Source organism: Amaranthus tricolor, chromosome 14 (genome assembly GCF_026212465.1).
Source record: "Amaranthus tricolor cultivar Red isolate AtriRed21 chromosome 14, ASM2621246v1, whole genome shotgun sequence".
Lineage (NCBI taxonomy): Eukaryota > Viridiplantae > Streptophyta > Magnoliopsida > Caryophyllales > Amaranthaceae > Amaranthus > Amaranthus tricolor.
In genome coordinates this window covers 1,760,277-1,786,512 of record NC_080060.1, presented here as the reverse complement: position 1 = coordinate 1,786,512, position 26,236 = coordinate 1,760,277, and the positions used below count along the sequence as shown (strand labels likewise).

The following is a 26,236-nucleotide window of genomic DNA, read 5'->3' as shown; positions in this document are numbered from 1 at the left end:
CTAGACTGTTTGACAAGTTGAAAAGGGCTCTCACCTTTATTTTTGTAGTTGTTTTTCTTTCGAACTACCTCTATTGTGTTGGTTTAAATTTTTCAGAGGAGTTCGATAAGATGCTAAGAGCTTTGTCGATGTCCAATCTTGAGCACAACAGTCGAGCTATAGACATTAAACAAGCGCTTTACGGGAGGTAACCCGTACTTTTAGTTATATTTTATTTTTGTTTTAGTTCTTTTTTTTAGACTTCCCTTATATGTGTGATTCTATTTCTTTTGTTTCTGTTCCCTTGCTACGCAGTTAAGCATTGGGGACAATGTTTTTGGTAAGCATGGGGGGAGTCTACGCATGTTAGCTGTAATTTTTATTGCTTTTCTAGTCTAGTTTTATTGCTTTCTTATATTAGGACTTTATTTTTGCTTTTTGTTTTTTATTTTGTTTATATTTTTGTTACCCATATTCAAAAAAATAAATAAATAAATTGAGAGTGCTAGCCAATAACCTGTGAAGGAGGTCTAGGCAAAAGGAGAGTGAGTGTTCATCTGCTGCTATCGATCTTCATCCTTTGCTACGGCATCCACAGGTATACTTCTATTCCTATCTCCATCTTCTCTATAATTTTAGCTCCACTAAACTATCACACCTTAACGCACCTAGCCATCCTCACTTAGATTGTCGCATATCACCTTCTATCAACCATTGCATGTAATCTGAGCTACAAATTTTTAACCAAGATAAAGCTCCCATCCTCTTTTTTCCAAAATAGTTCTTGGATTGCGAGATCCAAGAGCTCCATTATTTGAGCCACATTGTTTGGAGTTGGGGTGATTGTTTGGTTTCATTATGTTGTGGTTGTGGTGATGTTGCGTTGTGATGGGTATGAGGTCGACAAGGAATTTGGAATTTTTATGGGCTCAAAGTGAGACTATTTTATGAGAGAAAAGGAAATTAAGATAGGAAGCCTCTTTCTTTTAGGGAGCCATAAGGAGAGTTGGTGTTTCATGTCATAAGAGGTAATGATGCAACTGACGATACTACCCCAGTTCATCAATGGAGTATTTTAGTTAGCATTGCATTCTCTTTCTGTGCTTTGATCTGCTTTATCCAGGGTTATTGAAGAACCTATTTTCTATAAGGCTTGCTGAATACCTTCTTACTACCCATGTTTTCTGTCTTGTATATTTTTAGTACAATCTTAGCACTGCATTTATATTGTATCTTTGATTTTCACAGCTAAGTTTGTACGTGTTGTTCATTGAAAAAGGGAAACATACTTGAAAAGATAAAAGCCTAGCTAGGTTGAAAACCCGAAAGGGCAACCTTGGCAAAAGAGCGGTATGAGTGGGTGAACAAGTGAGAAATGAAAAGTTAATGAGTGGCTAGGATGAAAACCCAAAAATGAAATCCTAGGCAAAATGAGAGATAAAGAGAGATTCTAAATTTTTGCATCTCATTTGTTCTTAGAGCCGGCAACAAAAGAAGTGGGAGCTATAAGGTGGGTATTTGGGTAGGCCACATTGGAGGAATAAGTGTAGGATTTCTTTCATTTTCCATGTTCTCTAGGAGTTATAAGGAGGTTGAAGCGTAGGGACTTATGTACTTTCTATTTGTACTATTATTTGTTGTTGTGTGTGACTAGTATGGGGGAAAGTGGTATGGTTTTCTTAGAACACTTGGTCACACTAGGAGATTAGAAGAGTATAGGAAAGGGATGCATAAGAAATAGACTAGGTTTGGAGACCGTGTCTTAACCTTCATTTTTCATTGTTAACCTTGATTTGCTCGAGGACGAGCAAAGGTTAAGCATGGGGGAGTTTGATAAGTGCAATTATTTGCACTTATTTATATCATTTTATACTTATTAATGATGGTCATTGTTAGTACTTTCGTACTTATTTTGAAGATTTATACTACTTTACTCATTTTGGTTATTCATGTTGATTTTGAGTGGTTTTGATTGTTTTAAGCATAATTCTTATGTTTTTAATGATCACAGAGTTTAATAAGGGAATTTTAGCTCAGGTGAAGATGTTCTACAAAGAAAATGAGCAAAAGAGTAAAAGTGTGTTTATAAGGCATAAGTTTTGAGGTGAAATTTGATACATATCAACTCTTTTGGTCATAACTTTTGATAGAATGATCGCATTAATTCAAGATTTACGGCATTAGAAACTAAACTTCAAGATCTTTCCAAAGGTATATTATATGTTCAATTCCGATAACCGAGCAAGAAATGACGATCGTTTGAAGTTTGCAGAAACTGTCAGCCAAAAACGCCGACTCGGCTTCCTAGTCGTGGAAATGGACGCCAAGTAGGCTTTTTCTTTTGGAATCCATGCAGCCCATTTTTCAATACTTTAATTTTGTATTATTTATTTTTATCTTTATTTTAATAAAATTCTTAGGGGTTTATTTAGGGGTTAATGAGGAGCATTTAGGTTAAGCCTCCTTTAGAGGAGCACAAGGAGGGAGACTAAAAACCTCTTCTCCTTCTTCCTCCTTCATCTGCCTCTCCATTTGAACACCATTTGAATTCTTGTAAGCTTTTAATTTCTTGTCTTTGATTTACTTTCTCATTATATTAGTCTAATCTTTCTTTATCAAATTTATATTAGTTTAGTATTTCCTTGTCAAACTTTAATTGTTTTTTCTAGAAATTGTCATTTAATAAAAGTAATATTGTTCTTATTATTGTCTCTTAGATTTTTAATTGTTTGTCTCATAGTTTAGTTATTGTTTTTCCTTGCAAATTTCATCATTCTCATCTTTTATCATGTTTAGTAACATCTTAGGGTTTGTGTTCATTGTTTCCATCATGAATAGTGAGTAGATTTATTTTTTAAGGTTAGGGTTTGAACCTGCAATTCAATTGTGATTTGATTATTAAAAGTGTCTATGAAATTAGAATTAAAGTGGTTAAATTGTGCCAATGACCCTAAATTAAATATGTTTTGTTGAACTAGTCAATAGAACTAGCGTGTGAAATTAGGATCAACTTTGCTTTAGGGTAAATTTTAATTATATTCTTATTAATTCGTTCAACAAAACTAGCGTGTGAGAATTGAATTAGTAGAGTCTAAATCTAATAGTTAATCAACAAAGCGAGAGTTTGAGATTAACAAGATCATATTTAATCACACAATTAATCCAACATTTCATAGACACTAATGAGAGTTTGATCATACAAGAATTTAGGGAATTCCCAACATCCTATATCTTTCATTATATAGTTTCAATCACATTTTCTTATTGCATTTTTAGTTTGTTAGAAAACAACCAACCAAACACTTTTTTCTCTTGGAGCAATATAATTAGTAGAAATTAGCAAGTTTTTTATCCTAATTTCCTTGTGTTTGACCCGCGACTACACGTACACCGTTTGCTTGCGGTTAAATAAAATTTGTACATTAGGTTTAAACTTTAAACTTAAAAGGAATGACTATTTGAATTTATGATTAATACTTGTTGGTTCCATGTAATTTACTAATTAAAGCATTGATAAACATATTTACAAATACCAAATTGTAATTGAACGTAATTTTAGATTTTACGGGCCCATAACTTATATTTTGTTCAAGGCCTTTGAAATGTCGGAGACGGCCCTGATGTTGTATTGCCTTGTCATGTCATGTTATTTGTTGTCTTGCCTTGCTATTTGTTTTTATTTATAGGTTCTTCTCAAGTCGACAATCTATCATACATATTTTTCCTTTATAATCGCTCAGTGAGACAGGAAATTTCTTTTCATTTGGATCATAAATATATATTGTATGTGTACTACTTGTTATAAGGTTGAAGCTTTGTTAATTACTTTGTATTTCTTCTCATTATTTTATTTAATTGAACTAATTAGGTCTCATTTTAGAAATTAATTAATGATAGATAATTAAAAAAAAATATTTGTTCATAAAATTTATTCTTTCATATTATAAAAATGAGTTGCTTTATTATTTGTATAACGTTTGAGTAAGAATACTTTAAGTGAAATTTTTAAAGAGGATGGGAGATGTATTTTATGTTTGTTCGTAGTAATAAATAAATGTTGAAAGGAAATATGAATGGTAAGTAGTAGTAGTAATAAATAGTGTGCTCAAACTTAAATTTAGTAGCTGACTCCCACACATTGGGACAAGGCTAAATGAGGTTACGAATTTAAGTGAGTCCCCTAACCTAAACTAACACTTATTACTCCACTTATTCCCATCGTATACTTATTACCGCCTATCTTCTGAAAAACCGTCTCTTTGAGAGTTATTTTTTAGATCCAATTCATTAAAATATAATGTTTACTCTTGTTTTACATTTTTTTATAGGCCGTCTTAATTAAAGATGGTCTCTCAAAGAGACCGTCTCTCACAAAATTTATATAGTTATTATGCTTCTTCTTCATGCATTGTGTATTTGTGTACAAAGTTCGACCCCACTTGTTTGGTTATGTTTATCATCGTCATATTCTTTATATTTCTCACATATAATTAAATTTTGATTAGGGTTTGAAAATATTTAAAAATCTCTCCTTGGTGCCTAAGTTAGTACTCTCTAGCAAAAGTGTAATTTATTATTCCATTGTTTTCTTATTTTAGTGAGCGAGTAAATTTTGATGTCGACAACAGTGAATTTTTCAAGGTCATCATTGTTATTGGTTATACATTTATTTCTAAGTGGACCGGATTAACACAATCGACATAATATATAGGAAAATATTAATTTCAAATTAAAAATAAAAAAGTTTATACAATTTTGGAAATATATTATAGCAAAAACAATAAAATGACATATTCCTAATCAAGTTTTAATTGATTATTATTTTAAATTTATCAATAGTTATAAAAAGTGTTCCGTGTATAAGTCTTTACTTCACCATTTAAGTTTAGTCAAACAAAAATAAAAATCATAGTTCGTTCATACTAAATCTAGCTTAGCATTTATTTTAAATTATACATTATTTGCAATAATTAAAATATTTAGGTTTTTCGATTACGTTAGGAATGTGTGTATGACCAAAATTAATCTAAACCGTCATAAAAACTTAGGGATATGTTATAGCTTGATATAGTTATGTTGTATATAACACTAACATTAAATAAGAATGGATGTATCCAAGAATTCAGTGATTGGAGAAGAAAGAACAAAAACCAGAGTCAATAATATTTATGAATGGACAACTGAATTAAAGCTTAATTTGTTTTATATTTAATATCGGGTATGTGAGAATCAGACTCATATTCTTACTTGAATTAAGTTAAAAAGTAATACTTGTTCTAATTGAGACAATTAAATTAATTTCTTAAGGTTAAATTTAGTATCGCATGAGTTGTAAAGGTGTTTATTTGGGTCATCGGGTTGATTTTAGGTTAGGTGTTTTGAATCGGTTTGAAATTGGATTTTCTATCCATATTGTTTTTTCATAATTGTTAATTATTTCTAAAGTCGGTTCAAATCGGATTTAGTTACAAGATCGGATAAATTTCGGATCATCGGATTTGTTTTAAAAACCTGCAAGTTTCACCTATTTATTGCTATTTCGTCATCTTTAAACCAAGGATAATGGCAAGATGTATTCAATATTCATGCCTTTTAATTAAAACTCTCTTTTAGAAGTGATTCCAAAAAATAAAATATAAGAGGATCGAAAATATATATACGAAATAAAATTACTAAAGATAAACTTGAATTTTGAGCTTATAATAATTTACACTGACAATTTGAAGAATGAAGAGGACCGAATAATTAGAAACAAAAAGCATATGCATAATGCTCTTATTTAATTATTAATTATATATTTAATGGTACTAAACTTAATTTTGTTTAATAAAACTAATTTTTAAATTTAAGTATTAAACTTAATAATTTTTATTTTACTTATTTTATATTTAGTTATATAAATTATTAACTTTTACTACATTGAATTTTTTTTTATCCAAGCAATACTTAAATTAAACCAATTGAGTTTATTATAGTCTATTTAATTCATTTTTATGTTGCATACTCTTTCTGTTTTTGTAAAAATGCTATAAATATACTCCATTTGTTTCTTATTGTTTGTTCACTTTAAGCGAGACAAATTTAAATTAGACTTATGAAGTATATATTGAAGATAAAATATATTCATGTGAGATTTTGTTAGATTTATCTTGGTGTAAAGTTTTTTAATATATAATTTTTTATCATGTGTATTTAGATTTATTAAGACTTAAAATTTACTAAAAGAACATGCAAAAGATAAAGTGAACAAATAAAAAAAAAGGAAGAAAAGTAACATATTATAACGAAAAATATAACTAATAATATTAATTTTAACACAACAGCGAGAAAAGTTGTTACCAACAAAAGTTGATGACGCGATGAAACATTTATTCAATTGCATACTATCAAACCTCGTCATTTTACTCACATGGCTCACATGAGAAACCGAAACTTAAAAAGATTTTCTTACGTCGTTGAATAGATCTGTTACAAATTCCCACACCATAGACAAATATATATAGTCATTTTTAAAAACACCATCCATATTCATAACAAAACATAGTGGTGAATATTTGAATTAATTAACGAGTTAAATTTATATAATTATGATGTTTTGAGTTAATTATTTTTAAATTTTATATTCAACTCATTTAAGATTAAATTTAATTTGATAATAGAACATGTAACATATCTTGAAGCTACAATCATCTGTTTAATCTTTGATTGAGTTGTTTCTTTACATATGGTATCAGAGCTAAAGTGATGGACGGCCACATGTTTGAATTTCATTTACTCTCATTTCAAGTGGATTATTTATTATACACCATATCATATATAAGGAGAATATGTATTACATCTAAATTTTTAACTCAAAACGCTTTCATATAAAAAAATATAAAGAAATATAATAGAGTATATAATATATTTTGTAGGTTGAACCAGGTTCAAATCTACCTTCCACTTTTAATTAAGTATGAGGGTATATCATTGTATGATCGAGTATTAGCCATTAAAAGTATATCAATATTAATATTAATATTTGAAATTTTTCTATGAATACACTATAATATGAGGTTCTAATTAGTCTAGGTATGGATTATGACTTGAAAGTCACGAGTTCAAGCCTTACCAACTACACTCTGCTTTCTTACTTTCTTAGTATCATTTATTTTGGTGATGAATACTTCATTTTTATCTTTAACAAGATTAAAAATTATACTTTTTTCCCTCAATAATATAAAGAATATTTTATAGTTTCTGGATGTGAACAAAATGTAATATGTGGTCATGCTCAAAATATAATTGAATTTCTTTGAACTGTAATATTATTACAAGATAATAAAATAAATAATAATACTCCTAACCAACTTTGAATTCTTTAAACTTTATGTGTATGATTTTTGAAGTGGTGAGTCAATAAGACCAAACGTAGCCACTTATAAAAAAACATTAAAAGTTGCTTTAATTACAAAATACAATTCCCAATAATGACAACAAGATTAAGCATCCATCTAATCATCCATTTTCTCCTAGAATTCTTTGAGTTTGCCTTTATTATTTTTAAAAATTTACATAAAAAAATAAAGTGAATTTAAAGAAAAAAATACAAAGCATTCACTTAATATATATATATATATATATATATATATATATATATATATATATATATATATATATATATATATATATATATTTATTTGTGCAAATAATAATTTTTTATATAGTAAGATATAGAATGATTGTAGCAGAAAATCATAAGTTAATCTAATAACTACGAATTTTTTTTCACCTTTATAATAAGAGTTTAATCAGTATCATTATTAAAAAAATTTATTTTTTTTATTTTATTTATAGAGATTCCCTAACTTACTCTGAATTAAAAAATAAAATGATTTCAGCAAAATGATTTCATATGGTGTAAGAGGCATGCACTACTACATATAATTATATGATCATGATCACAATCGACAAAATTTAGGACGTACATAGAGGTATTCAAAAGGTTGAACAAAACATACATGAGTGGTTGTTGTTGTACCTTGTACGTATAAAATAATTAAGGATACTTTCATCTGTATACTGTATAATTAATTGTTTAGAATTTAATTAATGTAATTATGCTACTATGGAATCTTTAAATCTTGCCGTATTAAGACATGAATGTATTATTCTGTATGCAATAATTGGCCCAAAAACATTTGTTTTAGGTTAAGGAAACATAAGTGCTCGATATTACTAAGTATTATAGAACAAAAAAATATAATTATGGAGGGGTAGGTGAAATTTAATCTCCAAACCATATTTGGAAAAAAATAATATTTGTTCAACTGAGATAAGACTCAATTCTCATAAAATATCTTAATAATTTAGTTAAACCATATACGATGAATTAAATTTTAACCTAACTTTAAAATCCGACTAAATTAGACTCAACAAAAATCAACCAACCTGATACATTTATATAAAATTTGGTATATTACAATTTTAATGTCTATAACTTTAAGTGACAACTTACAACATTACCTTTTTTCCTTAAATAACGGAATCTTAGTTAAACTTTCATAGTTATAAGAAAATCTTTAAAATTTAAATTGGAAGACACTTTCATTTCATTTATATTTTGATAATTATTGGTTGATTACATTGTCTTTGTAAGTTGTTATTGGAGTTAAATTTTCATCACATATAAAAAAATAAATTTTCCTTTTTCTTCTTACCTGTAGGAAATTTTTTAATCTTATCCAAAATAAAAAATTTACTTGGTATTTTCTTACTATTCAAAAAAGAATGTATAGTTGTATCATGTAAATTAGTAACACATTAATATTTAAACATAAACTACTAATTAACAAACAAGTCCATTGCATAAGGTTTTTTAGTCCTTTAAGCCGATTAATATATCAAAGAACAAATCTTGTATGAGATATTAAAAACTAAATTTTAAGAATTGAGTATTTTAATATTAAAGTAATTAAGTAAATATTAAAAAAATTAATTGAATGTATTACGGTAAGATCATTTTTATATTTTTTACTAGTTGTAATAGCGCGTGCTACGACACATGCCGTTCCAAAAAAAAATTATAATTTTTAAATAGAATATGTTATTTGTAATTTAAAAATTCTACTATGGTTGAAAATCAAGAATCACATCAATAGTAATTATCAATTTAATTCACATGAGCACTATTCAATTCAATTAATAAGCAACGGGTTTATAAATAACCAATTTGATTACACTTTACAGGTTCAGTATTTTCATCTTAAAAATTTGCACAAAATAATACAAGGTTTTCAACAACTATAGGAAGTGTTGCTTGTAGAGTACCACAAATTTAGCAATTATCTTTGACATCTCGGCCATATCATCGAACATAATCATCACCATAGAGAAAAAGAGTACACCATAAAAGATATTTTCGTTTGTAGTATCTCTTTTATGCACTTGATTCCGAAAAACACATTTGTTGCTCTGAAGGCCATTATAGTAAGATGATGATCATAAATACATTGTAAATCATGCACCAATTTGTTGAAATAAACACAAACCTAAAAGAGTTAAAAGATGTAAACAAGGGAATTCCTTTTATTAACAACCATTTTTGGTCCATACAACCTTTGAAATATTCCCTTTTACAAACACCATATTTGTTGGTTGTTAGAGCATCTGGGTGACTTTTACTCTTGTCAAATGGAGCACCAAGTTCTTAACATAGCTTTCTTCCTACATGAAATAATTGGAATGCTATTCCTTTGATGGGACAAACCAGTATGCCTGACTTCTTTCCCACTATTATTGCTGATCTTTCTTCGAGGTCACCTATTTTTTCAATCATGATTTAATGAGTCATTTAACTATGTATCATTACAACCTATAACTAAAAAAATATAAATCTTCACCTCTAATAATCGCAAAATTTCAAAATAATCGTAAACTTTGAGACAAAATAAAAGAATTATTTATCTAATAAGCGTTTATCTACAGAATATTATACCGTAGATCTCAATGGTGATCAATATTCTGAGGCTTATAAAAATGGAAACAATGATACATGAGCTCTAATACCCAATTTCATCGTTACATTAAACAAACCATCAAACCTACAACTGCAAAAGAATCATAATTCAAAATCTAGAATTGAAACTCATGAAAAATAACAAAAGTAGAATCACCTAAATCATCAAATTGAACCTCAAAATTACAACTGAAAAAAAAAATTCATAATTTAAAACCCAAAGTCAAGAGAGACCCTCAAGAACTCATTTTTCACAAATTAAATCAAAGAAACAAAAACTCACAAATTACAATCAATTATATAAAAAACTATCGAAACATTAGATTCAAGTAGGAAAAAAAAAATAAAGAATTCCATCATTGTCTTCAAGGATGGACATCAAATCTGACAATGGAAACCATTTAATTGTTTATAAGTAGAAATTCAAAGCAAGCAATTAAAAATTGAACCTCAAAAATATACCAAATCATCAAATTGAACCTCAAAATAAACCACAAATTACAAACCAATTATATATGATGATTTAATGATAATGAAGTTTTTGTTTCTGAAAAATACAGTTTTTTCTTTTTCTTCTTTATTACAGAAAGTGTATGTTTAATATATACATGAGAATTAACTGGCAAATGATAACTTCCTAACAAAAGATAACTGCCTAAAGATGTAAATAATGTAACTGTATAAACTGCTTTCCAATACTCCCCCTCAAGTTAGGTTGTGAGATCACCGATGCCTAACTTGCATAAAGTGCTGTTGAAGGCCTGTGATGAGACTGCTTTTGTGAGAATGTCGGCTAGTTGGTCTTTAGATCTAATAAAGGGAATACGGATAATCTTGCTTTCTAGCTTCTCCTTGATAAAGTGTCGATCGATCTCTACATGTTTCGTTCGATCATGTTGGACTGGGTTTTCGGAGATGCTTATTGCTGCTTTGTTGTCACAATATAGAAGACTCGCCTGTGTCTGGTGAAAGCCCAGCTCTCCTAGAAGTTTCCTGATCCATAGAATCTCTGTAACTCCTTTAGCTATCCCTTTGAATTCTGCTTCAGCACTGGACAGAGCGACCACCTTCTGTTTCTTACTCTTCCAAGTGACTAGATTACCCCCTACAAGAGTGAAGTATCCCGAGGTGGACTTCCTGTCGTCCCGATCACCAGCCCAACTGCATCTGTGTAACCAATGAGATCAAGATTATCATTCTTTGAGTAGAAAACTCCTTTATTACTGGTTCCCTTCAAGTATAATGAGATCAAGATTATCATTCTTTGAGTAGAAAACTCCTTTATTACTGGTTCCCTTTAAGTATCTCAGGATCCTCAAGACTGCTACCATGTGTTCCACTTGAGGTCGATGCATGAACTTGCTTACAATCCATACTGCGTAGGCAATATCTGGTCTCGTGTGGGATAAGTAGATCAGTTTTCCCACCATCCGTCTATAACGATCTTGATCTGCCGCTTCTGCCCCTTCAACGATTTGTAGACCATGATTAGCTACCATAGGAGTATCTGCTGGCTTGCAGTCTAACATGCCTGTTTCTGCTAAGAGATCTAAGATGTACTTTCTCTGATTGATAAATATCCCTTCTTTGATCTTAGAACTTCTATTCCAAGGAAGTATTTCAGTTGTCCTAAATCCTTCATCTCAAATTCTTGGAATAATTTGTTCCTGAGACGAACAATTTCCTTGGAGTCGTTTCCAGTAATCACCATATCATCTACATAGATCACGAGGCAAGTGATTTGATTTCCACTCCGCCTGAGAAACAGAGTATGGTCTAAGTTGTTCTGTTTATAGCCAAATCTCTTCATTGCTGTAGTGAATCTCCCAAACCACACTCTAGGGGATTGTTTCAAGCCGTATAGTGCTCTCTTAAGTCGACACCCCTCTCCTCGGCTATACTTATCTGAATACCCGGGTGGTGGCTTCATGTATATCTCTTCTTCAATCTCTCCATGTAAGGAGGCATTTTTTACATCAAATTAAAACAGAGACCACTCTTTATTTGCTGCTACTGAGAAGAGGACTCGAATGGTATCAATTTTAGCAACAGGTGAGAATGTTTCCGAGTAGTCTACCCCGTAAGTTTGTGTGTACCCTTTAGCAACAAGTCTTGCTTTATACCGCTCAATGGTTCCATCAGCATGATACTTGACTGAATAAACCCATTTACAGCCAACCGTCTTCTTATCATTGGGTAATCTGCATTTCTCCCACGTTCCGTTTTTCTGGAGAGCCATGATCTCTTCGTCCATATCTTGCTTCCACTTTGGTTCTTGAAGGGCTTCTTCAGTGGTTTTCGAAATGGTACCGGAATAAAGAGATGCGTTGAAGGCAACAGCTGTTTGTGATAGTTGTTCATCATCTGGTCTATCAATAGGATATCGGGATCTCTGGGATTCATACTCAGGATCATACCGCTTAGGAGGCATTCCTCTTGTACTTCGAGGGGGCAAATTATATTTCCTGGGGACAACAACACTATGTGGCACAATATAGTCAATAATGAAGGGAGCAGTAGGACTCGGTGTTACCTCTCGTTCGGCCGGATGCTCATGGACTCGAGTAGTAGTCTGAGGAGGTGATTCAGTAACAATGTCAGTGGCAATATCGGTGGTAGTGCCTACTTGATCTTTGGGAGCTCGACTGTCAGCCAAGGGATGAGTCAACCAGCTGAGATCCTCACTCATAATCTCCCCCTGAGATCGAGGTTGGGTATAATAGGGAGATTGTTCAAAGAAGTCACAGTCCATGGTGGTATAAAGTTTGTTATGGACAGGGTCATAACATCGATAGCCCTTTTGTGTAGTACCATACCCAAGAAACACACATTTCATTGCCCGTGGTTCAAACTTTGTTCGGATTCTAGATGGAAGATGGACATACACAACACACCCAAAGATATGAGGAGAAAGGGAGTGAAAGGAGGGAACAAGAGTAAAGGTATTGAGTGTTGCAAGAGGGGTCTGGAATTTGAGGATTTTTGTGGGAAGCCGGTTTGTGAGATAGCTGGCAGTAGCAATAGCCTCAGGCCAAAAATGGAAAGGTACATGAGTGTCAAACATGAGAGCCCGTGCTATTGCAAGAAGGGTACGGGTATTACTAGGAAAATAGGACTGTTTGTGACTCTTAGCTAAGATACAAGTTTCACAATCTAGAGATGCATGACAACTATGAAGTGAAGGAAAAAGTTATTTTAGATAACCTAAGGATGGATGACCTAAACGACGATGCCAAGTCCTCAATTGGTGAGCAGGAGATCCATGAGCAAGCATTGTACCACTATTTTGAATCACCTCATCGACATAGTATAGTCCACCTCGTTCAGTACCACGCCCAATGATCGTCCCCGTCTGAGCATCCTGCACAATAAAATTTTCAGAGGTTAAAAGCACAGTACAGTTTAAGTCCTTGGTTAACTGACTAACGGATAATAATTTATGAGACAAGCTGGGAATTAACAAGCAATTTTTAAGATGAAGAGAAGGAGAAATATTGACTGCTCCAGCTTGGGCAACCGGTACACACTCCCAATTAGCCGTTTGGATATGTGTTCGGGTAGTAGGGTGGGTGGATAAAAAATCACTGGGATCGAAGGTTATCGTATCGGTCGCCCCACAGTCAAATATCCATCGAGATCGATGTTTATGGCTAAGGAGGCTTGTGGGGATTTGGTGATGTGGGCTAGAACAAGTGTTGGGCTTTATATTTGGGCTTAAGGGTTTTGGGGTTGGGATATTTGGGATAGGTGTTGCTGGATTATAAATAGGGTTTGGGATAAGTGTTTTGGTGTCCCCCTTTCTCTCTTCCTCCCTGACGGCTGAACTTTCTCTCTCTTCCTCTTTTTGGTTTTCGCCATTGTAGTCCATCTCTCTTGTGGTTATTGTTTCTCCTTCTCCTTTGCACCAGTCATCTCCTTTACCTGATTTGCTACATGATGTGTTGGGTTTGTCGACAGTAATTAGGTGGGCCTTGCCGCCGGTCCGGCTTGCCGGTGCCTTGGTGGCGGCCCACCGTTTCTGTAGATCGTCCCACCACTCCGGGTATCCCACAATCTTGAAGCATCCTTCCTTAGTATGCCTTGAACCACCACAATAAGTACATCGGAGTTTACTCCAATCATCTTCTTCTCGGCTTTTCTGGAAGGCTTTGTTTCTTGTGGCCAAGCCCGATCCAATCTCTGAGGGATTTGTTCCCAGTGATGAGACGCCATTCATAATCCGCTGGCGTGCTATTTCTTGTCTGATTGTAGCATAGGCTATCTCCACCGTCGGTAAGGGATCACTGTTGAGGATTTCTCTCCTTTCTTTGTCAAGATTATCATGAATTCCAGTGAGGAATTGGTAGAGTCGTTGTCTCTGTATGTATCTATTAAACTCGGTTATTTCTTGTGAGCATGTCATCGGATTTGGCATTCTCCGGTCAATCTCTTTCCGCAGCATGTTTAGTTTACCATAGAAAGTTTCTATAGTGTCATTGCCTTGTTTCATTGTCGCTGCCTTGGAATTGAGATCAAAAATTTGAAGTTCATCCCTTCCATATCCCAAAAGGCTTTCGATTCCTAGCCATAGACTCTGTGCTGTCGTATAATCTAGGAACTGATTGACAATCTCTCCATCTATGTTCTCAATTATCCATCATATGACTATGGCGTCTCTTTGTTCCTATTGAACGTAATTGGGATCTGATGGGGGTGGAGGGACGGCAGTGATGTGGCTGAGCCGCCCTCGACCTCCAATGGCTACGTGCATTAATTTGCAACATTTTGTGTAATTGTGATATGTGAGTTTTTCTGAGATTTTGACAGAGGTTGGATTTTCTGTTTGATTGTTTGATTTGTTGAGTTTCTGGAACATCTGAATCTTCTGTTCCATCTGTTCCATTGACATTAAGGTTTGCTGTGTTTGTTCTTCTGATAAATCGGTCATTTGCAAGGTAAGGACCGGTAAATGATGATGCCTTCCCGGATCTAAACCCTATGGCTCTGATACCATGATGATTTGATGATAATGAATTTTTTGTTTCTGAAAAATACTGTTTTTTCTTTTTCTTATTTATTACAGAAAGTGTATGTTTAATATATACATGAGAATTAATTGGCAAATGATAACTTCCTAACAAAAGATAACTGCATAAGGATGTAAATAATGTAACTGTATAAACTGCTTTCCAATAATATAAACAACTACTCCTATCAAAACATTAGATTCAAGAAGGAAAAAAAAATTACCTACATTTTCTTCAAGGAATCGACATCAAATCTGAAAATGGAAACTCCTACTTCTTAATTTACTTTCCTTTTGCTATAACTTCTTAATTTTTTCAAGTTTTACGAGGGGCTAAATTTAGGGTTGTCTCTTAAATTTCACTTTGATTTTTGTTATGCCATTTTGATTTTTGGCTGTTTACATTTTCATCAACCCATTGTTGTTTTTTATGTGTAAGACCATATTTTGATACAAAAATCTGTGTAGCTGAAGAATATAAATGAATGCAGTGTGTAATTGTTGCAAGGAAGAAGAAATGTACTGGACACATTTTATCTACATGCAAATCTTTGTTACCTTACCTCAGAGCTTCCATGATAAAATAAAAATTACAAAACCCCAAACGTTGAACTAATTCGAAAATCTCAAAAAAAAAAAAAATCTAATTCGAACCTTCCATCAAAAGAAAAATAAATCCATTCCTAAAACTTCAATATACCCAAAATAACAAAAATCAAAGAAAAATTCGAACCAAGAAAAATAAATCGATACTTAAAAATTTAATGTACCCAAAATCAAAAAAAAATCAAAGAATTCGAACATTTCATAAAAAGAAAAATAAATCCATACCCAAAACATTAATATACCCAAAATAAAAAAACAAATTAAATATAGGAAATCAAATAAAACTATCCATTGAAATGTCAAGTCGAAAAATACATGGATTACACACAGGAAAATGGATTGACTTCTTCATCAAAAGGGTTCACGGTTGAAATTCAGGGAAATGGATAGGGATGGGTTCATCTTGGAAGCAAAAATGACGGATGAAATTTAGGGGAAATGGGGATGGGTTTGATTTGCAAGACTGAAGAAACTGAAAATGGAGATGGAAAATGGGGTGAATCGATATCAAAGAAGATGAAAATGAACAAGGAAAAATGGAGAGGGGAAATGGAATGAATTGATATCAGGGAAGATGAAAATGAAGAATGAAGATAAAGGAAAAATGGAGAGAGAAAATGGAATAACTTGATATCAGGGAAGGAAATGTATTACTGTTCAACTGTTCAAAAACCAAAATTGAATAGTAGTTGATCTATCCATCCTTTTTATGTGATAGTTGTTGTTGGAGCGCATGCATGCACCACCTTAAGAAATCATCTCAAGTTTAAAAATGTATTATTTAGAAATCATCTCAAGTTTAAAGATGTATTATTTATAGTTTACGGATTATTCATCCAAAAACCTAAATTAATATAATCATTAAAACTTGTATTTTGCTAAATTGGTAGTATTCAATATAACCAACGTAATATTCATTTGGAAAAGAAAACATGGAAAAATAACCAAAAATAAAACCCGGAGAAATCAAATTCCTTGCAAGCCTCAATGATTTGCTCAATGATAATCTCTCTTTTCATTACCATTTTTTTTGTACAGATCAATAACTAAATTTTAGATTTAAGAAAGCACAAATCTCCTATTCTTTTTCAGAAGAAAAATTTAACTTTTTCGCAAACATTACATAAAAACTTTGTTAATAAAGGTCTAAAAGACAATTTTTATGCAATTATCATCACATATTGATCCATCATTATTTGGAATAATAACAATCACACCAACATACAAAATAGACCTTCGGATATCAACAATGGTTCAACAGCTCAACATTATAAAATTGTATAAAACTAAGGTCGAGGGTAAACCAACGAATAGTTTTCGCTGAGCTGTTGTTGCTAAAATAAAACTAAAATAGATTGGTTCACACCATCTGCAACAAAATTAAACAAAAGCATAAATACAAATATGAAAAGTAAAAGATCAACTTTCTAGACATAATAAGTGCTAAAATCAGACCTCTCATCATCTCATAATAAGCCGCATCACCATCATAGAAACATGAGGACTCAGCAAGCTCCATATATCACCTTAATACTAACTTAATAAGAGAAATCAAGTAGAAAAAATTTACTCTCTATAATGCATTACCCGTGAATTCGAAAGCTCTAAAACCCACTTTAAGTTACAACATCAAACACTTCTTCAACCTAAACTCAAATATCAAAATAAATTAGAAAATTAAACCCAAATCAACTGAATGAAATAAAATAAAGCTCTGCAAGGACACGAAAATTGCATGATACCACATCACCTATGAGATGTAGGACAAAGAGTACAACTACCCCAACAAATTGCTTGTACAAACATTTCAATTTCATAAAGCTTAAATTAGCAGGAATTCCTTGCAACAAGTACAATATTTCTAGTTAGAATGGAACTAGTGTTCTACAATAAAGCCCAATTAGTCAAGTAGAGATAAAAAAAATGAAAAGTACCATGGTAGATGAAGTGGTTTCCAAGGCAATAGAGGGAAGAGAAGTCTGAAGCACAGTGCCTGCAATTGTCTACATTAGATGTTTATTCACATTTGCATAATCTTAATGACTTTAAAATAATGGGTTTCTGGGTGTTTTTCCCTATTTGGGAATGATTTATTGAATACTTTTTCTTTGGTACTTTTAGTAGATGATTTGAGCTCGTTTGTGAGAAAATTGATATGGTTCGACATTTTTGAGTTCAGTACTACAGTGGACCATTTACAAGATGAACTACTCTTAACATCACTAATCACAAACCCTTCAAGGACTAGTAGCTTGGTTTAAGAATTAATATCTTTAGGAATTCTATCCAGCATCCCATTCAATGATTCAGAAACATCTAAGTGTGAAAGGTTCTTAAGCATCCCAATTCCTTTGGAAGTACCTCTAAATTTGGGCATGCTTGAAGATCTAAAACACGAACATTGCTAATATAAAAAATTTCTCAACAAAGCTCCATAATCTTTGATATCCCTTTAAAGCTTATGAATCTTACTTGCTTTAAGAACTTCAATGATTCGAGATATTCTACCCTTTCGATCTCTATATGTTCCATTGGATCAGTTGACCATCTTCCTAAATGAAGCACCTTAAGATTCTTCATCTTGCCGAGCCAATCTCATTTAAGATTAAGAATCGACACACCAGGATTGAACAATGTGTCGATAGATGCTTGCGATTTTTCATCAATATTCGCATTATTAGGATCAATCACCAGTAATTTTGTTCCTTCTTTTTTTAATAAACCCGCTTTTCGATTATTCACAAGATTCGAGACAATCATCGATTTGTATTTGCTGTTGGAGATCTGCTCAATTGCTCCTGCTTGAATCAGTTGTTTGAGTACTCTCACTAAAATAATTATGAAAACTCCCACTAAAATAGAGTACTCCAGAAGCACAACACACAACCAACATGCCAGATTAAATCAGAATATCATCACAGCACACAAAAAACAAAACAGAACAAGATGTCATCAGCATCATCAACCCAATAGAACACACTGAAGCAACATAATCAAGCATCTAACCAAGCTAACTACAACATAATTCAGCAGACAACAACAGCACATACTAACTTTTTTTGAGCTCTACGTAGGAGTCTCATTTCCATCAGAATCCAACATTAACAGAAGATCAGAAAGCATTGTGCACAACAAATAAAATCAACTTGTTATACATTTATACTCAATGTATTCAAGCATAACAAAAATAAAGCTATAATAAAATTGGTAAAAAAAAATGATTAATTTGAAGAGGGTTTCAAAGCTTAAAGACTGCAGTCATTTTTTCAGAAAGAAAAGGGAACATAAACCTCTCTGTAGTGTCATCGTAGCTTGCAAAGCAACAAGCTCTTACTTTGCAGCACTGTTCTTTTTCGGATCATTGAAACACTCGTAAAACAAAATGAAAAACAAAAGAAAATTCATCAGATCTCAATTAAAATCAACAAAAAACTTATATTTAAGAGAATTGGGGAAAAATTTCTCTTTACTAAAATCCCATTAATCTTTCAATTAATCCCTTACAATCAAAAAATCATAATCAAACCAAATTAACAAAATCCATTCAAATTACTAAATAAATTGATCTTGCTTTAATACATAACATTTTTGGAGTTCAAATCCAATTGAAAAAGATTAACAACAAATGAAAGAGATGACGGAACTACCTGACAATCAAAAAATCACAAAAATTGTGAAGCATACTTAATAAGATACAAAATAAAAAATCTAGACAATATTTTAAGGGTGTTACTAAAGTTCGCCACCCCTCGAAATTACGTATTTGCTCCTGAAGTTTAAAAAATTACAAAAATACTACTGGACTTAAAACTTAATTAATAAATGTAAATCACGCATAATAAGACTATTAACACTTTAATCCGGAAATTTGTCTATATATATCGAATTATCAGTCGCGTATGAAGTACGAATTCAAACACGATACTATCTCTCTAAAAACTCTTAAACAAGCTGTTACCTGTAATCGGTTAATTATGGCTAACGAAAGCAACTACGAACCGGATGCGGTACGTAAATTTTTCGATTTGAATCGTTGGAAATTTTATAAAAAAAAGATTAAATCGCACAAAACTGGGCGATTGAACCATGGTTCAATCGCACAAAACTAGGCGACTAAACCATGGTTCAGTCGCACAAAACTGGGTCCTCACAGGGTGCTGACGTTCATCTCCTCATCATGCCGACGTTCATCTTGAGGAGGTAGACTTAACATGCCCCGACTATGGTGTCGGGTCCTCACAGGGTGCTGAATCATCACAGTATCAATCACCTCCCCTACCTGAGCGTCATGCGACGGCCTATTACTATCGTAGGAGGCGACGTAAACCGTCACAGGGTACAGGAGGAGGATTAGCATTAGTATACTGTTTATATATATTGAACATTTGTGACATTTTGTATATATTGAACATTTGTACATATTCAACATTTGTAACATTTGGACTTTTGTGTATAATTTGTAATATATATGTAGATGTATATATATTTATCGTATTATCACACGTTTATTATGAATGAAATGATGTTAAGTACTCAGAGTTTTCGGCAATGAATCATTCCGCTAAGAATGCAGTATGAATTTAATCAAAAACAAACAGACAATCATATTCAAATAGGGAAAATGTTCTCAAAAATTCAACACAATTTCATTCATGTTCAACGAATCCATATCAAATTACCCTTCGGAGCAACCCACCTAAATTACGTGCATCCGAAAATTCAACACAATTTAAACTCTTGTTTTTCTTTTTCAAGCGATTTGGTACCCTTCGGAGCAACCTACATAAAGTATGTGCATCCGAATTCTTCATCCAAGTAGAAAGGACAAGCAACAAAATCACGGCCAGGATCGACGTCGCTCCAATCTGTATTAATCTCAACTTCATAACCACAATCACAAATCTCTTCAATAGAATGCTCCTATGACATCTACGGAACACATATGATATAGTAACATAAGTAAACATTCAAAAATAATATTAACATTTATAAATTGAGAATAATACTAACATAATACTTTATGTTACCTTCAAAATCGATTAAGTCGAACAAGAATGATGGAGTTTGGATACAATGAAGTAGGGAGATGATGGAGTTATTTATAGAAGATAATAACAACGGCTATTTTCAATTTCATAACGGCTATTTTTCAATTTTATAACTGTTAGTTTAAATCATACAAAAAGATCAACAAAAGTCAAACCAGGTCAAGGGATATGTCGCTGTTACTAACAGCAACTTGACCAGTTGACCAGTCAAACAATAGGTCGCTGTTAGTAACAGCGAAATAAACTTTGACTAAAATTTTGACCATTTCATTATACTCGCTGTTAGTAAGTGTGAGTATACATCAAGCCTAGCTTCGGAGGCAAGGACGCTTATTTTGGGAATAAAGTTTGAACAAAGCTTGTTTTTTGAATAAAGTTGTTAAATAATCTTATTTTTTTAAAATTTTCCCTTTAAGCCAGGCTTCATTCGGCAAACCAAGTAAGGTTGAAAGGTACAAATCACCGAACATAATTTAGAAAGCCCAATACATCAAACGCAAGAAAATAGAAAACAAAACATATTGTATGAGGTCGTTTTATGATGAGACGAGTTAATATATTTAGTTTATTTATTTAATTAATTACTATTAAATTATAGTGTACATTGAATTAGTTCAATAAAAATAGTTTCACCGTAAGATCATCTCATTTTAGAATTGGTGATAATAGGCCATCCATGTTTAGATTTGGAAGCTTATAAATTACTCGAATGTAGATCAACTTAGAACCTTAAAAATTGAAAATAAATAAATAAATAATATTATTATTTAATTGAATGACACTCAACGAGAAAGAAAATTATTAAAAATATAAAAAACATTGCCGCTTGTAATTTTAAAACACAATAATATGAAAATTGCTATCTCTAAATTAAACGATCTCGAATTACTACGTTTACGAGACAAGAACATTTTTTCATAATAATGTTATAATCATTCAATCACTATAACAATGAATATTTTAATAGGGAGAAAAACCTTTTATATTATTATATGAGTAAGCATGTGATGTTAGCTAAATCTCTTGAAAAGCACTCCACATGCTCAATCTCTCCCAACTCAACATGAAATATGATGTACATGGATTTGATTTATGAATTCATGATCATGTATGAAATTTTTGGAAGAGCATGTGGCTTGCCAATTGATGCTTCTCAAAAAAATATCTGTTTTTAGAAGCAAAATAGTTTTTTATTGGTTCATTACTCCAGTCTCCTTGACTATGACCATAATCATATACTATTCAGTTTTGTTGCTTTTTTCAGAAGTATTTTATGATGTGAATATTTGCACATATCTAAAGTATATCTTTTCAAAATCAAATATGAATTAAATAGTTATAAATACAAGGATAAAATTAAAATATTAATATAAGGCAAACCAAATACTCATCAACATATGAATACAAATTCGTGTCATATGCTATACAATATGTGTATAAAATAACTTAGAATATCTCAATATGATCCATTTGAAATCCAAATTCGGGTTTTGACTTTTGAAAGATCAGCATCAGGACAACTTAATGATATTTCTGGCTAGTACGTGTCGTAGTCATGGATAAGCTCTTCTAATCATCAAAGTACGTAACCCATTTTTGCTTGGGCATTTTCCATGCATATACTACTTATAATCAACGTCAACTCGAACATAGTTCTTGGTCACCCCCGTCAACTTATAAGTTCAAGTAAACGCGGATCTTGAGTCGTCTTTGATGAAGTCATAGATGGTGTTTCAATTGCAAAACTTATTTGGTAAACAATTTTAAAATAGAAAGCTGATTATTTGCTATAGTGAAAATGTATCAAAGTTGCTTTTTTATTGGATTTTGGGTTGTTTGTCAATTTTTTTCTAATAAACAACAATTAAAAATCAATACTTAATTTTACCAAATATTGTTAATACCTATAAATAGTTAAGCTACTCAGTTAGCTAACAAGTCACCATAACTAATCATCCTTCAAGTTAGTAAAAACAGCAAGCCTACTAAACCAACTAATAGCTAACAGTCAACAATCAAATTTGATTTATATGTCTCTTGCATGAATAAGATCATATTATGGCTTAATATACTTTTCTTCAATAAATGTAATAAATTGTACAAGAGAAATGGATATATATATATATATATATATATATATATATATATATATATATATATATATATATATATATATATATATATATATATATATATATATATATATATATATATATATATATATATATATATATATATATATATATATATATGATAAATCAATAATAAGGTCCTATAAATAAAGAGTTCCCCTCATTCTACCTAGTATACCATTCATAACATAACTAGCCAAGTATCTATTTTTCTTCCCAATCACCCCAACAAACTTTTGCTTAGGTAACCTGCCTTTTCCTTTTTCTCTTTGATGTTAAACTTTTGTAAGTATTATATTATTGCAATAAATTTATTAGTAATCTCATTGTCCACGTAAAATTTGCTACATTTAATCTTAGACATTTCACATTAAAAGATTAAATGTTATATTCAAAGGATTTTTTTTTATTATTGATCATATAAAGCTTTAATTCAATACAACAAATTCAAAGAAATAGATAAAATAACACATTGTTATTATTTCTATATCTATGTACAATTTTAACTCCAACAATTGTTCAATATTTTGCATGAATGATTTTTACTCCTACAAAGAATTTATAGCCTAATTGTTCTTCTAACTTCTTTTAGTAATAAGTACTCTTTACATTATTTGTTTTGTTAATGCTCTTTTTATTTATTAATTTTGTATGTAGGTTGAGAACAAGTTAGAATACATTCCATTACTTACACTTCCATGGAATTAGAGGCAAACAACCAATCTTCAAGTGAAGGCAACACTTCATTCTTCAAAACATTATTCAATGGTCTCAATGCAATCATAGGTAATTTTTGCCTCACATCCTATAATAACATATATATTCAATCAATCTCTCTCTATAAATAAAGGCTTTTTATTTGTTATTTACCTAGTTCCTCTAAAAAGTCAACAAAATCTACTCTCACGAGTAGAGGCAAAATCAAGATTCAGATAAGACGACACGTGTCAAAATTTTCTATATTAACATTAAAAAAAAAGATTTTAGATGATGAGGAAGCTGAAAATTAAAAAGATATGATCAATTTTGTTACGTTGACAACAAATAATTTCACTTCAACAGAGTTAAAATATTTTGTTGGCCAATAACTACACTTTTAGTCAATTTAGGATAAATTTTCGGCCTAAGGTAATTCCGCCTATGCTGATGTGATCATCAACTTTTAAAATTGCATGCAGGAGTTGGAATGTTATCTATGCCATATGCCCTAGCATCAGGAGGATGGTTAACCTTAATTTTACTTGTAGCAATCTCTAGTGCATCATTCTATGCAGGTATACTAACCAAAAGATGCATGGACATGAACCCTAATAAGATCAAAACATATGCACAAATTGGAGAATATGCATATGGAAAAATAGGAAAAAATATTGTATCAACAGTTTTATTTGCGGACATATATCTCGTCTTAACGGGTTATTTAATCTTAGAAGGGGATAACCTACATAATCTGTATCCGAATATTAATATTCATTTACATGGAATTAATATTGGTGGAAAAGAAAGTTTTGTGATGATTATTGCACTGATTGTTTTACCAACAATTTGGTTAGAAGATTTGAGGATTCTTGCTTATATATCTACTACAGGAGTATTATCTGGGTTTGTGATTCTTGTATCAGTTTTTTGGGTTGGATGTTTTGGTGGATTAGGGTTTAAAAATGAAGATGAAGTTTTGAATTGGAAAGGGATTCCTATGGCTATGAGTTTGTACATGTTCTCTTTTAGTGCCAATCCTGTTTTTCCTGTTTTATACTCTTCTATGCAAAACAAGCATCATTTCTCCAAGGTATGTGTACGTATTCACTCAGCTCTCTAAGTGTCAGATGTTTGATTATCGATATTAAATGATTGGGGTTAGGCCGAGAATGTCTTAGAAAGTAGAAACCACCATAAAATATAACGTTTACTAAATTTCTAAAGAAAAACCATAAAATTTGTTGAATATTTTAACTCAAAAATGTCATGGCCCCTCCAAACCTTTTGCTTTGACAAATTTTCAATGAGACAGTCTCACGATGAGACTATCTCTATTGGGTTGACCTATTGTATATTTGCAAGATTACAGTCTCAAAGTAATCACTTGTTACATTACTTCTAATCTTGAAATGACCAATTATAACCTTAAAGTGAAGTCTTAAAGTGATCACTGACAACTTAAAGGTGATTACTTACAATCTGAATGTGATAAATTAGAGAAATTGATTAATTATATAGAGCCTTCTTTTGGTGAAACGGTCTCATACTAGACTTCTTGGTTTGTTTTTGTCTAATCATCATACTAGGTCGGAAGAAGTTATGCTTGTCTTACACTCAGTTTTTCTACAAAAAGTCATTTTACGACCATTATTACTACTTAAGAAAGTGGTAAGTGACAATGAAAACTGTGAAGAAAAATCTCATATATGAAGACGAGACCAGTTTTATTACTATATGAATAACATGAATTACATATTAATTTCATCAAAATGAAAACTAGAATTCACTTTCATTATCAGTATTTAATACCATTGATCAAACTCATTTTCATTACCACCAGCTAGCTAACTATGTTTCTTAACCCTAATCTTTGTTGTAGGTTTTACTAATTGGTTTCATATGTGCTACCCTATGCTACACATCAATGGCTATAATGGGATACCTAATGTTTGGTTCAACAATACAATCCCAAATAACATTAAACCTTCCAACACATAAACTAAGTTCAAAAATAGCCATATATACAGCATGGATAACTCCACTATCAAAATTTGCATTAATGATGGAACCTATTGCATCAACAGCTGAGACTTGGTTTCCAAAATATCAAAAAAATACTTCTAGAAGCTTCAAGATTTTATTAAGAACTACCTTACTTGTTACACAAGTTATTGTAGCAATTATAATTCCTTTTTTTGGAAGTCTTATGTCATTGGTTGGAGCTTTGTTGAGTGCTACAGCTTCAATTACTGTTCCATGTTTGTGTTATTTAAAGATTTCTAAGAATAATGGGAAGTTAATTGAAAAGATGTTTATTTGGGTAATTGTAGTTTTTAGTGTAGTGATTGTGATTATTGGTACTTATACATCTTTGAGAAGTATAATTAGGGATACTATTAGACATCATAGTCACTAGATATTGTCAATTAGATCCAATCTTATGGATCTGGGTCTGGATATGAATCTAATAAATAAAATAAAGTGTAAATTTGGATTTAACTAGACTTGACTCAAATTCGACCCATGCTCATTCCTAAGTATTGATCTTTAATTAGTACTATACTTTGGATTGTTTAATAAGTGTAATATTTGTATCAATAAAATTTTGAGGAGTTTTGAAGAGAAAGTGGTAGATCGTGTATGATTTGGATAACGAAAGTTAAGAATCATTAAAGGATTGATATATATATATATATATATATATATATATATATATATATATATATATATATATATATATATATATATATATATATATATATATATATGA

General features: G+C 31.3%; 1 protein-coding gene across 1 annotated transcript; it reads left to right on the top strand.

Moving 5' to 3' along the window:
• The first annotated feature begins 23,465 nt into the window (after nt 1-23,465).
• LOC130799910 (amino acid transporter AVT1I-like) lies at nt 23,466-26,062 on the top strand. Its single transcript, XM_057663202.1, has 3 exons — nt 23,466-23,553; nt 23,946-24,556; nt 25,346-26,062. The coding sequence occupies exons 1-3, from the start codon at nt 23,466-23,468 to the stop codon at nt 25,880-25,882; spliced, it is 1,236 nt and encodes a 411-aa protein (XP_057519185.1). The 3' UTR covers nt 25,883-26,062.
• The last annotated feature ends 174 nt before the right edge of the window (nt 26,063-26,236 follow it).

Excerpts from the sequence above, each read along its gene's own strand:
- LOC130799910 (XM_057663202.1), top strand. The coding sequence starts at position 23,466 with ATGGAATTAGAGGCAAACAACCAATCTTCAAGTGAAGGCAACACTTCA. Across the intron at positions 23,554-23,945 it reads TGGTCTCAATGCAATCATAG|GAGTTGGAATGTTATCTATG; the intron begins GTAATTTTTGCC and ends AATTGCATGCAG. Across the intron at positions 24,557-25,345 it reads ACAAGCATCATTTCTCCAAG|GTTTTACTAATTGGTTTCAT; the intron begins GTATGTGTACGT and ends TCTTTGTTGTAG.